Raw genomic sequence first — 13,426 nt, 5'->3', positions numbered from 1 at the left:
GGTTATTAGATAGAGGACAAGGTGAAGCTTACCTTAGCTATGAGGTCCCTTATAGTTTCTTTCAGTCGGTCCCTCTCTATATGAAGACCTTCTTGTGTCTTTGTCAATTCATCTCTCTCCTCAGTTACAGATGTTGTTTCTTGAAGACTTGCCTGGAGTTTCTGAGCCAGCTCCAAGTTTTCCATCTCTATCCTCTCCAGGGTAGAATCTTTGGACTTTATTTGCTCCTTCAAATGTTCTACCTCATTCACTTTTTCCTGAGCCTCAGTGACTTCTCTCACATTACAAACGTGCTCCTGAAGCTCTTGAATCTTGTTTCAGATAAGAAAAAAAAACCACAAATTTAGCATAAAGTTATGTTCTGAAAGGCCCACAGAGACACTCAAAAAGATTAAGATACACTCTTTACAACCTCGTTGGTTACCCAGTCACAAAAAAAGAAACCTACCCTTTTCTGCAATTCCACCTTAGTTTTCTCTAAAGCTTCTTGAGTCTCTGCTACTTGAGCCGTCTTCTCTGAAACACATTCTTTTATCTTATCAATCATCTCTTTGTGTTCCTTCAGATTCATCTGAGCAATTTTCAGCTCTTCTTGTGTTTCCAGACCCTTTGATATCAGGGGAAGATCCAAATACTTACTTAGAATAAGGTTATGCTAACATGTCTTCGTTCTTATAAGGACATATTTATTAGACAATGGAGTTACCTTAGCTTCAAGTTCTCTTATATTTTCTTTCAGTTGCTGGCTCTCCTCTTGAACAGCCATCAGTGTCTTTGTCAACGCATCTCTCTCTTCAGTTACACATGTTGTTTCTTCAAGGCTCGCTTGAAGTTTCTGAGCCAGCTCCAGGTTTTCCAAATTTATCCTCTCCAGAGTAGAATCTTTGGATAGTAATTGCTCCTTTAGTTTTTCCATTTCCTTCGTTTTTTCTTGAGCTTCCCTGACTTCCTCCATGACATTTAAAATTTGCTCTGGTTTTGCCTGAAGTTCTTGAATCTTTTGAGTAATGAAAAAAATGTTCAGTTGGTTTATGGAGTTATTTAGGGAAAAGTTTGTGATGTTTCCCAACAAGATGAATGCAGTACACTCCAAACCCAGTTAATCAGTTACTCAATCCCCAAAGCACCAAACCCACCTTTTCCTGCAGTTCAGCATTGGTTTTCTCTAAATCTCCTTGATCATTTAATCCTTGAGCTGCCTGCTCTGAAATGCATTCTTTCAATTTAGCAATTCTCTCTTGGTGTTCCTTGAGACGTATCTGGGCAATTTTTAGTTCTTCTTGTGATTCCAGACCCTTTATTATTAGAAGAAATCCCAAGAAAATGTTTACAGTAACAGTATATGAACATTACTGTCTTTTTTCTAAAAGACTAGTTTTTCATTCTGGAAAACAACTTAGTATGGTAGTAGAAATGTCAGTGAATTGTATAGTCTTTGATCCAATGATATTTCTCATTGGCATATGCTTCTCAATGGAAAAGACCTACATATAGAAATTATAGGCTAATTTTTTTTGGTAGTAAAGACCTGGAAACAAAGGGGGTACTCACTGATTGGGTAATGGCTGTACAAACTGTGGTTTAGGAAAGTAATATTATATTTCTGTGCTATGAGAAACGAAGACAATGAAGAATTTAGGAAAATTTGGGAGGCGTAGTAGCAAATTAAGCAGAGTTAAGGGAGCAGAACACCAGGAGTACAAATTATATAGTGACAACATTAATGAAAAAGAAAAACAATGAAAGATCAGGACTCTGATCAATGCTATAACTCATCATGATTTTGGTGGATTATTGGATAGTTGGTATAGTTTCCTCCTCTAGGTAGAGAGGCTGTGGACCATAAATGCAGAAAGGGATATACGTTGATAGGCGTGAACAAAATTTTGATTTATATTGGTAGCTCTATTGATTTGTTTGGAAGGATGGTTTTATTGGCATGCTTTGGGAATTGACAGAAATGTCTTAATGAGAGCATCAATAAAACATGTAATTAAAAATTAATGAAGTGAGTCTCATAAAGGAATAGTTAATACATAAAAAAGTGGGAATGTTGGAAGGGTTATGAAAAGAGTGGTATATAAACATATTTTACTGGAACTGTGAAATGTTCCAACCATTCTAACTATTGACTTTGAACAATATAGGAAATCACTAAACTCTGAATACCTTCTGACCTTGTGATCCCTCTAGGAGCCTTATACCCCAAGGCAGTCAGACAGAAAAAAAAAAAAAGAGATCCAAAATATGCCAAAATATTAGTAGTAGAGAACTGGAAATAAGTGGGCAACAGTCATTAACTTTGGAATGACTTTTAAAAAAACTTTTTTGGACAATAATTTACCATTATTGTGCTTTTAAAAAATGCAGAACATGATGAGTTCAGAGAAATATGCCAAGATTTTGGGGAACTGTTGAAGAAGAAAACAGAGTGAAATAAACATATATTCTTTTAGTTTGAATATACGGAATGACCACAACAATGAAAATGAAAAATTTGCTAAAAAGAAATTGAGCTCTTAGAAAATGATGTCTTGGAAAATCCCAGAGAATACACAATTAAACATAACTCACCCTCCTGCTCAGGGCAGAAAAGCAGGGCAATATCAAAAGAGAATGTTTATACACAGATACAAATCTGCATATCTACATGTATTTATTACATATTATATATATATATGCATACATAATATATATAATGCAGATTGCATTTCTGTGTGTGTGTGTGTGTGTGTGTTGTGTGTGTGTACTGTTACTGTTTCTCATAAAAAGTTTCAGTCTGGAAGAGGATTTAGGAAAAGGCTTTCTTTTCTTTCCTAAAATCACAGTGATGTGATCTAATCAATCAAACATTTATTAAGTGCCTACTATGTACAAGGCATTCTGCTAAGCACTGGGAGGTACTGTTTTAAGTGCTGTAAAATTAAAATACATTAAAAACAAAACAAATTCACCAAGTGGAGGAAAATGTGATACCTTAGTTATAACTTCTCTGATATTTTCTTCGAGTTGGTCTTTCTCTAATTGGAGAGCAATCTGTGTCTTCTTCAATTCATTTATTTCCTTGGTCGCTGACGTTATTTGTTCCAGACTCACTTGAAGTTTCTGAGCCAGCTCCAGCTTCTCCATTTCTGCCCTCTCCAGAGAGGAATTTCTGGATTTTAATTGATCCCTTAATTGCTCCATCTCATTCACCTTCTCCTGAGCCTCAATGATTTCTTTTCTAATATTCAACATTTGCTCCTCTTTTTCTTGAAGTTCTTGGATCTTAAAACAGAAATATATTCATTAAGATTCTTATTTTATTTTTTTTATTTTCTCAAAGAAAATGTTTTCAAAATCAAGGCAATTACAAAACTCAAGGATTTTAAGTAAAACTAGGAAAAGGAGTTAAACTCTCAATCGAAGAGAGCAGTGGTCACTGCGGTTTTCTCCAAATGATCAGGAAAAGTAAAAGTGGGAGTGAATAGAAGAGAGAAAAAGAAAGATAAGGAAAAAAAGGAAAAACATCACTAATTTCTTATTCCTAGACACTAAGATTGGATTAAAGGCTTTAGGTTTATATGTTGTTATGTCTAGATCTTTAAAAAATGCTTCAGGAGCAGCTAGGTGGTACAGTGAATAGAGCAATGGCCCTGGAGTCAGGAGGACCTGAGTTCAAATCCAGCTTCAGACACTTGACATGCTTACTAGTTGTGTGACCTTGGGCAAGTCACTTAACCCCAATTGCTTCACCTTTGCCCCTCCAAAAAAAATGCTTCAAATAGCTATTAAAAAGGTAAGCTTTCAATAAGCAATGGAATAGAACATGCTGCTGCGTCTGGATTAGCAAGGGCTTAATAAATGGCATTTGGTGATTATTCAGAAGAGAACTAAAAGAGCTCATGCCCCCACCCCCACCCAACTTATCTTTTAAGTATGTGGATGAAATATGTGTGTGTGTCTGTGTTTTAAAATATACTGTCTCCTTTAATAGAATGCAGGGTTATTAAGAGCAGATAGTCCTTTATTTTAATTTTCATTAGTAGACTAGCTTATACCCATTGTAATTCCTCTCTTCTCTCTTTGTCTCTGTCTCTGCATGTATATTTATGTACATATGCATACACACAGATATAGTTTATAATGAGTTAGGAAAATATGTAAAAGTAACATATAAAACTGATAGCTAGGGCCCTGGGAACTTATTAAAATACCAGAAGCAAAATGAAATCTAACTTCAACTCCACCTCTCTAACAATCGCCAGTTGTTTTGACTTTTGTCACGTGACTTTGATGACTCTAGGAGAAGAGAGAGTGAGGCTGATGACCTTGTACAGCTCTGCATCACTTAAATCCAATTCAAGAAGACATCACCCCACGATTAGAGAAATGCAAATAAAAACAACTTGTCTTACACCTATCAGATTGGCTAAAATGACAGAAGGGGAAAGTGACAAATGTTGGAGGGAATGTGAAAAAATTGGGACACTCATTCACTGTTAGTGGAACTGTGAACTGATCCAGCCATTTCAGAGGGCAATCTGAAATTAGGTCCAAAGAATTATTAAACTGCTTATACTCATTGACCTAGTTATACCCCTACTAGGTCTATTTCCAAAGATGATTAGGGGAAAAGGAAAAGAAGCTATATGTTCTAAAATATTTATAGCAGCTCTCTTTGTGGTGTGGCAAAGAACTGGTAATCAAGCGGAAGCCCTTCAACTGTGGAATTGCTAAACAAGTTGTTGTTTATGACTGTGATGAAATATGTACTGTTATGAGAAGTGATGAGCTATTTAATTTTAGAAAAACATGGAAACACTTGCATGAAATAACAAAGAGTAAAATAAGCAGAAACAAAAGAACAACGCACACTGTAACAGCAATATTGTTCTAAGAAATCAGAACAACTAAGTCTTTTTGAGTATTGTGAATACTCAAATCAACTACAATAGACATATGAAAGAAGATGCTATCCACCTCCAGTGAAAGAACTGATGAACAGAAGTCTGTATAGTATGGTTTTACACATATATTTTATACACACACATTTATGTCTAATGGTAGCTTTCTATAGGGTGGGTTGGGAAGGGTAGGAGAAAAAAAAAGTGCACAGCAGACAGCAAAAGACTTAGAAGGAAGCACAGAAAAGCAGGGTAGCTTTGAAAACAATGTGCAATATTTATTACCTAATTCATTAAAAAAAAGTAAACAGTGTGAAATGGAGATTTATGCTTTTACACTGAATTTTCTTTATATGTTATGCTATGTACGCGGAAATTAAGTTCAAGATGAATAAAAAAAAATTTAAATGATTTACAGGGATGGTTCAGAGAAATCTAGGAAGATTTGTATGAAGTGATGTACAGTGAAGTGAGGAGAACCATTTATATAATAACAATACTGTAAAGACAGCCATGAAAGACTTAAGAACTCAGATCAAAAATGACCAATCATGATTCCAAAGGACTAATGATGAAACAAGTTGCCTACCTCCTGCCAGAGAGGTGATGGATTCAGGATGCAGCAGCGTGAGACATTTTTTTTTGGATGTGGCCAATGCAAGAATTTGTTTTGCTTGACTATACTTATTTGTTCAAAGGTTTTGTTTTTTTTCTTTTTCAGGTAGGGGAGATAGAAAGGAGAGAGGGTAGATTTTCATTAATTGAAAAAAAAAGATGTTTTTGAAATTCACCTTGTCATTGAGTTTCTCTTCAGTGTCTGCCAATCTCTCCTGAGTCATCAAAAGTTCTCCTTCTTTCTCTGCAGTTTTTCTCCTTTCTTTGATGATTTCCTCTTGTTGTTTTTTAAGTGTTGCTCCAATATTTCTTAATTCCTCTTGATTTTCAATAGTCTAGAACAAAACCCAAAAGTGAAATAATAAAATTAACAAAACAATGTAAGTTCTGTATTGAGAAAACAGATCCTGAATGAACATTTCCTGTGCTTTACCTATAGAAAGAAAAATAGGAGAACCTACAACACAAATTTAGGACTCAAATAATTTAACAGGATGGCTAGTGAGTATTTTTTATTTCTCATGCTTCCCTTTTTTGTTGGGCATATTCTTCTAGCCTTTCATGTCCTGGCACAAGTCAGGAACCTCTTGTTTCTTCACAGCCTTGCTCTTCTTTGCTCCAATTAAAAAAAAATGTTCCTTTTTTAAGGTTATAAAATGAGAACTTCTTAATTTTTTAAAAAAGGAACATTCCATTTTCCCTGATAATCTGAAAAGTAAAGGCACATTCTTCAAGCCCTTTGACTTCTTTTCCAAAGAAGGAGCTCAGTCTGGACTTCAAAATTCATCAAAATTACTTAGCAAATTAGAGAAGCATCTTGGACTCTGAAGTTCTTTTCAAGGAATTCCTGGTGCTCTACTCCATCTCAAAGCAAGACCCTCAATCTTCTGTCATTCTTGATAGGAGCTCATGTGTCCTACTTTTCTGGATAACTGCTATGGCAAATATTTGTCAGGGTCTTCAACTGTAGAACCATCACTCTCCTCACCTTGTTTGCCCCAAACAGAAACACCAAATTCTCTTTGTCTTGCCTTACCACCTCTTCTTCATTCTTCTCCTTCTCCACTGAACTCCTTCAACTCAAGTTCTCTTCCCATTCAGCTTAACTCTGTCCTTCTCTAATCCAACCAAGTTCCCCTTCCCTATATTTCAATCTCTCTCCTTCACAACTCCAAAGGGCTCCAAATTTCCTTCTTCACATTTCTTTCTTGTTTGTAACCTTGAGTTCTTCCATGGACACTATCCTTGTTCAGACCCTCACCACCATTTTCCTGGACTATTGGTAAACCTCCTCTCATCATTCTCTTCTGCAAAACACCCTCTGCTTACCAACAAAGATGATCGTTCTAGGTTGCACATCTGACCATGTCACCACCCTACCAAAAATCTTCAGCTGGGGCCTATTGCTTCTGGGATAAAACACGAACTCATCTAGATATTTAAGGCACCCCTAAATCTGGCTCCAATGTACCCTTCAGCATTATTTCCTGCCACGTCCTTTTATATACAATTCAGACAAACTACTTGCTGTTTCTAGAACTTATGATCTTATTTTACAAATCAAACATCATGATACATTTTGTAGAGACTAAGTTCTTTATAATCTTTATCCTGAAGAGTCAGTTCAGATGCTGCCCTTTATGAAGGCTTCCAGATTGCCAAATTGTTCTTTTTCCTGATGACAGTACCATATGTTGACTTGTTCATGTAGATGCCATATTCTCATAGGAGAATGGAAGCTTCTTGAATGAATAAACTGTTTCTTCTTTTGTCTTTGTAAAAATCCCAGCACCTAGCACAGTGACTTTTAAATAGCAGGTGACAATAAACATTGGCTGAATTTAGTGAGTTATATGCACAAGTATAGCTCCGGTTATATGCCAGTGGCTATTGGAATAGATAAAATGAAAGCTTAGCCTTGTCAGTCAGTCTTTATTCTGGACATTATATGACTGACACATCCCCTTTAAGATGCAGCTAAGTGATGCAGTGGATAGGGCACTGGGGCTGGAGTCAGGAAGACCTGAATTCAAATCCAGCCTCAGACACTTCCTAGCTGTGTGATCTGGGCAAGTCACTTAATCTGTGTTTGCCTGACAAAAGGAACCACTGGATCCACTGGAGAAGGAAATGGCAAACCACTCCAGTATCTTTGTGAAGAAAACCCCATGAACAGTATTGGCATGCTATTGTCCACGGGGTCATGAAGAGTCAGACATGAATGAACAACAACAACCACCTCCTCTCCAAAGTGGGAAAAGAAGCTCAGTGCATAATTAACCACTATCCATAATGAACTTCTACTCAATCCAAAACACTCATTGGTCCAAAACGCAGTGTTAAAATTTCATAAGAAAAATAAACAGGAACAACATATTGTGAGATACTGAAAAGCACATGCTTTGCTAAATAAGCATTACCATTTCGATATTTTCCTCTAGATCAGTTTTCAATTGATTCTTTTCTGCTGTAACGCACTCCAACATTTGCTGTAGTTGATTTTTTTCCTGTATTAAGGAGGAAATTTGTCTTTGTTGTTGAAGTAATTCATTGTCCTTTTCATAGTATGTCAGAGGCACAAGATTTCCTGGAGCTTCCAAATTTTGTCCTTCATTTAGCTTGTCAGCCTATGAACACATTGAAGAATTTTTTAGCATGATAATGTGCTATTTGATTTATAATCAACTACGAAGTTGCTTGCTAATCTACAAGTTAACATCTGGCAAGCTGCAGATAAGAAACAATAAATACAAAATGACTCACATTATTGAATATTTGTACATGTAGGATATATATACATGCATACACACAAGGGCACAAACATATGTGCATATACATGCATGTACACATACAGAGATAGACACACACTCTTAATAGTTTACAGAACAAATTCCTTACAATAACGAGGTAGTTCAGGCATTTATCCCTAAAAACGGAAAACTTTAAGTTACTGCACAAGGTTCCTGTGTCAAATTGGAAGCTTGAGCAGGACTTCTTAATTTTAAGTATGGTACATGAAAATAGAACACTATTTAATTCTTCACCGCCAACTAAACAATTTATTTAAGGCTTCTGACCCTAGATGCTTCTAATAAAGGCATTTTTTAGGTTTCATAACACATTCCCTGAACCAACCTGCACAAAACCCCAAAACTCAAAAAGAAGACTTCTCAAATATACTAATAGAGGAGCCATTAGCACTAATGACTCTAAACCTTAATGAAAAATCTAAAAACCATTTGTAGGCTTAAATTGGGCCAGTCCTGTCCAAAAAGTATTTCCACTAGTTCTTCACCCTAACAAATTCTGCTAAATATTTAGAGAACTAGTATAAGCACTTAAATGAAATCTCCCAGGAAAAGAGGATTTAACTTAATTTTCTTTTCTATGTGCTTTTTATGAGGATCATTTTGGACAGGGATTGTAGAAGGATGATGTCTTTGGACCAGTATTAAATGGGAGGATGAGAATGGGTTGCATTCCATTGGAGGAACTGTATAGCATTTTCAATGATCACAAGTTACCTGACAAAAGAGTCCATTTTTAAAATGCCAATATTATTCTGGGGATGCAAATCCTGGGACCAACATCTTGGAAGATTCAACATTGTGGGAGACCTGAAGAATGGCTGGTCTATGTAGGCTGGAGCATATGGTGATTTGCTTTGCAAGAGAAATCACCAAGAATGGGCATGAGGTGAGAAGGAGAGGGGCCTATGCTGTGGGGAAACTTAGAGATAATGGATGTACAGCCCAACTACTGCACTGGTATCTAAGAAACATTACAAGACTTAGTGGAAGGTCCACAGCAGCACACTGTGGGGATCCTTTAGTGAGGAGCTGTGGATGGACGTGAGCAGGAAAGTACAGGATGAAGAGTCATGGATAGTACTATATTTGCCCTGGTAAAGAAAATATCCCATAACAACAGTGTCCATTTACTAAAGTATACAAACTTTGCTCAAGTATACAGTGATGTGCACAAATTTAACTAATTTTAATCTCTTAACATAAGTTCTCATTACCTGAGGCTAAGCCAAGAACTGACATGAGAGCTTCTGTTAAACTATATAATCTCTATACTGCCCAGATGTAAAGTTGCAACAATATTGAACAGATGTAACAACTGACTTTATTTCTCTGGTAGCCACAATTATTTATTCTCAGATTAGTATATCAATGAATGCAATTTGGTATATATTTTTACTATAAATAAAACCGTTCACAAAGAATGGAGCCAGCCTATCAATGGAAATTTTTTAAAAAAACATTCATTAATATCAAATAATTCCTAACCTCAAAGAGCTTATGTTCTCTACCGGGGGAGACAACATGTAAACGTATAAATATGAACTGAGTTTTGAAGGAAACTTCAAAGATTCCTTTCCAAAGTCCCAAACTTTCTCGTTCTAAAAGGAAGGTGAAAAAGAGGGCATTCCAGGCATGAGAGGCAGTCAGAGCAAAGGAAAACACTAAATGTCATTTATATGGAACAGAAAAACATAGTTCAAATATAAAATAACTGAAAATGAGTAATTGATATGAAGGTTTTAGGTCTGCTTGAAATATTTAGCAACTAGATTTTCATGACATGAAAAAATGAAACAAAAGAATTTTGACCAAGCAGAACTAATACTGGTCTGTGGTACAGAAGTGCAGTCAAATGAGCATTAAGGGCAGGGACTGTTTGGTTTTTTAATCTCTGTATCCCCAGAACCTAGCACCATGCCTGGTACAAGATAGGAACTTAATTTTTTAGAGAGTTGAATAAAGCAAACACCCATAATCAATTCTGATCTAATGAATTCAATGGGGGCTTCTCTATCCAAATGGACAAAACATGCAGAAGAATAGTGCATTTTACTTTTCCTCACACTTCATGAATTGTTTCTTCTTGGGTTCCCTGAACATCTGAATCCTGAGACTCTCTTGCGGGAATGCTGGAGGTGTTCCTAATTTCCTAACATTTCAGAGATTCAGAAGCATTACTAAGTTCCTTCTGAGTACCTGTGTTCTTTATCAAAAGATTACAAAATCACAGAAACAACTTCTTCAAGAAAAATGTAAAACAATTTTATGTCTTATGTGCTTGCTTCCATATGTGACAGAATGGAGACTCAATATTTCAGTTCATAGTGCAATCCAAACCCTTTCTCTTACCAAGTTTGTGGCACCTTGAAAATCTTTCCCGGGCTGGTCTTTATCTCTCTCTAAGGTCTCCTGAAGTTGTTCTAGATTATTTTTTTCACATGTAGCAGGTTTTCCTTCAAGACTCTCATGAAGTTTCTCAGTAAGTAACAAGTTCTCCATCTCTACAGCCCTTAGCCCAGAATCCCCACTATTTAGTTGCTCTCTCAACCTCTGCTGAGACTTATAAAGTTCTTCTTTCACTTCAAGAAGTTTTTCTTGTTCAGTGGTCTTTTGTTGGATTTTTTGAGAAAGCGTTACAAAGGAATAAAAAGTATATGAAAGAGGTCAGTAAAAGAGTGGAAAATTATATAACATGAATCCAAATACATTAATTTTTCTAACATCCCTGATTCTGGAGGTTCTCCCTCCATCAACAAAGGTTAGACATCTTTCTACAACTGGAACAACCTTTAAGAGTTGCACTATGGCCAAAAAATGCTACCCCTTGGAGCTCAGTCTAAAGTCGAGCCTCTAAGTATAGCTAGGTTATTTGACAACATAATATTCATTACTGAGACATGGTTGAAGCCTTTCCAGTCCAGCTGGACCTGGTAGCTTGTGCACCACCTTCACAGCCTTTGAGAACTAAAGGTCATCTATGCCCTAACAAGGAATCAAAGTAGGATCAGAGGAAGCAACAGAATTTCTTGCAAAGGAGAGAATTCACTCACCTTGACGCGTGGTGCACTAACCAAATCATCCAAATCTACAACAACCTCATGAGCTTCTTCTGATATAGTTATAATCTGATGTTTCATTTTCTCCATCTCTTCAAGCATAGTAAAATAATTTTGCTCCAACTCTCCATGGTGTCGTTTGAAATCTTGGTATTCCTGAGTGGTGGCTTTATGATTTGACTGAGCAGCTGCTAGCTCTTCTTTGGTTTTCTCAATTTCATCAAATAGTTCTTGAAGCCTATTGTCTTTATAAACTACTTCAGTAAGAAGTTTATCCTTTTCTGCCATTATCAAATCCAGCTCTTCAGATTTTTCAAGTCTCTACCAATAAAATGAGATTAAGGAATGTTGGTTAAATTGCACTATACTTTGGAAACCCAATTCAGAATTAGGTACACAACTCGTCAATGCTCACTATACAGTTGGGGCCTAATGAAGATAAAAATAGAACAAAAGGCGCCATTATCCAAATTGTGTTTCTTTATCTTTATAGATAAGTTTAGCAACAAAAACACCTATAAGCCTGGAGGATTGTTCACTAACTTGCAAAATGTATATTAGATTATAGAACTTTATATGTAATACTTCTCTTTTATCATACTACTTCCTCCACCTCCATTTACTCTAATAACTATGGGATTATAAATATGAAAAAAAAAGTCTAAGAGAAAACAAGTAGAGCTTTGAACAAAAAAAAAATTGGAAACTGCAGAAAACCATATTCAGGTAGGAATATAATCCAGGAATCTATTAAGTATACTAGCAAAATAATTCTCTACTTCAGCTGATAGCATCAGTTCTGCCCAGTTAAAAACCAGAGGATTAACAATGGACATTTTTGCAGACAAGATTCATATCTAGATTCACTAATACCTGCTTTATTACTATAATGAGCCAAATCACAGGAGTCAAAGCACTATGTTAAAGGACTTTAAATAGAACTTTAGGAAAATTATATTTGCTTTTGAAATATTTACCTCTTTCCTCAGAATTTCTAGTTCAGTAGGTAAAGACTTCAATTCAGACAGTATATTAATTTCTTTTTGCAAAGCTGCGTTTTCTTCAAACTCCTTATCCAAGTCTTTTTGGAGATCTTTAACCTTTCTTTCCAATTCCACTGCAAGGAGCAAATCTAAAAAGGGTTTGGTGAATTAAAAATTAAATGTAACTTTTTTGTTGATGGTATGAGCCTTGCAAATTAAGATATTTAAAGGATTTGTTCCCATCAATATCAGATTTTCAGTTCCAAATTTCTAGCCTCTCTCCATTCCCTCTCCCTTTAATTGAGATGGCAAAAAATATAATATCCACATGCCAGATTTTTTTTTTAAATTCACTATGGGTTGTAAACAATAAGATGCAACTCAGTTTTTCAACAAATATGAAATCAATACTTTCTAGATCTGATTCATCTATAAAATTATATTATCTTTACATATTCTTCACTTCAAGCCATAATACTACATGATGTTAAGGCACATTACTATTTCTTTAAATTCAGTTTTTAAAAATTAGACTAAAACAACATGAAAGCCTGAAGATTGTGTGGAACTCTTTTTCAGTAAAAAAAAAAAAAAAAAAAAAAGACAGAAATCACACAAACGGGAAAGGGACCTGTATGTACAAAAATATTTATAGCAGGTCTTTTGGTGTTGGCAAAGAATTGGAAATCAAGGGGATGCCCATCAACTGGGGAATGGCTGAACAAGTTGTAGTATATGAATGTAATGGAATACTATTATGCTATAAGAAATGGGGAAGAAACAGACTTTACAATAATCTGGAAAGACCTACATGATCTGATGCTGAGTGAAAGGAGTCCATTAGTCCATATAGAACATTCTATACAACCACAGACATATTGATTCTGTGACAACTAACTTTGATAGACTTGGCTCTCCTCAGCAATACAAGGCTCAAAGACAGCTCCAAAGGACTCATGATGGAAAAAGCTAGCTACATCCAGAGAAAGAACTGTGGAGTCTGAATGCAGATTGAGACAAACTATTTGCTCTTTTTTTCTCTTCTTTTTTTGTTTTATCTCTCTCATGATTCATTC

At 35.7% G+C, this 13,426-nt stretch overlaps 1 protein-coding gene across 1 annotated transcript in view; it reads right to left on the bottom strand.

The window, feature by feature from the left end:
* CENPE (centromere protein E) overlaps nucleotides 1-13,426 on the bottom strand; it is a 109,127-nt gene that overhangs the window by 59,511 nt on the left and 36,190 nt on the right. The window contains exons 21-26 of the mRNA XM_036762331.1: nucleotides 12,345-12,499; nucleotides 11,362-11,688; nucleotides 7,922-8,128; nucleotides 5,678-5,836; nucleotides 2,977-3,267; nucleotides 1,137-1,295 (exon numbers count right to left, since the gene is read on the bottom strand). Of these exons, the coding sequence (XP_036618226.1) occupies nucleotides 1,137-1,295; nucleotides 2,977-3,267; nucleotides 5,678-5,836; nucleotides 7,922-8,128; nucleotides 11,362-11,688; nucleotides 12,345-12,499 (1,298 nt within the window). The remainder of the gene's footprint in view (nucleotides 1-1,136; nucleotides 1,296-2,976; nucleotides 3,268-5,677; nucleotides 5,837-7,921; nucleotides 8,129-11,361; nucleotides 11,689-12,344; nucleotides 12,500-13,426) is intronic.

The sequence above is a fragment of the Trichosurus vulpecula genome, chromosome 6 (assembly GCF_011100635.1).
Source record: "Trichosurus vulpecula isolate mTriVul1 chromosome 6, mTriVul1.pri, whole genome shotgun sequence".
Lineage (NCBI taxonomy): Eukaryota > Metazoa > Chordata > Mammalia > Diprotodontia > Phalangeridae > Trichosurus > Trichosurus vulpecula.
This window is presented reverse-complemented; position numbering and strand designations above follow the sequence as displayed.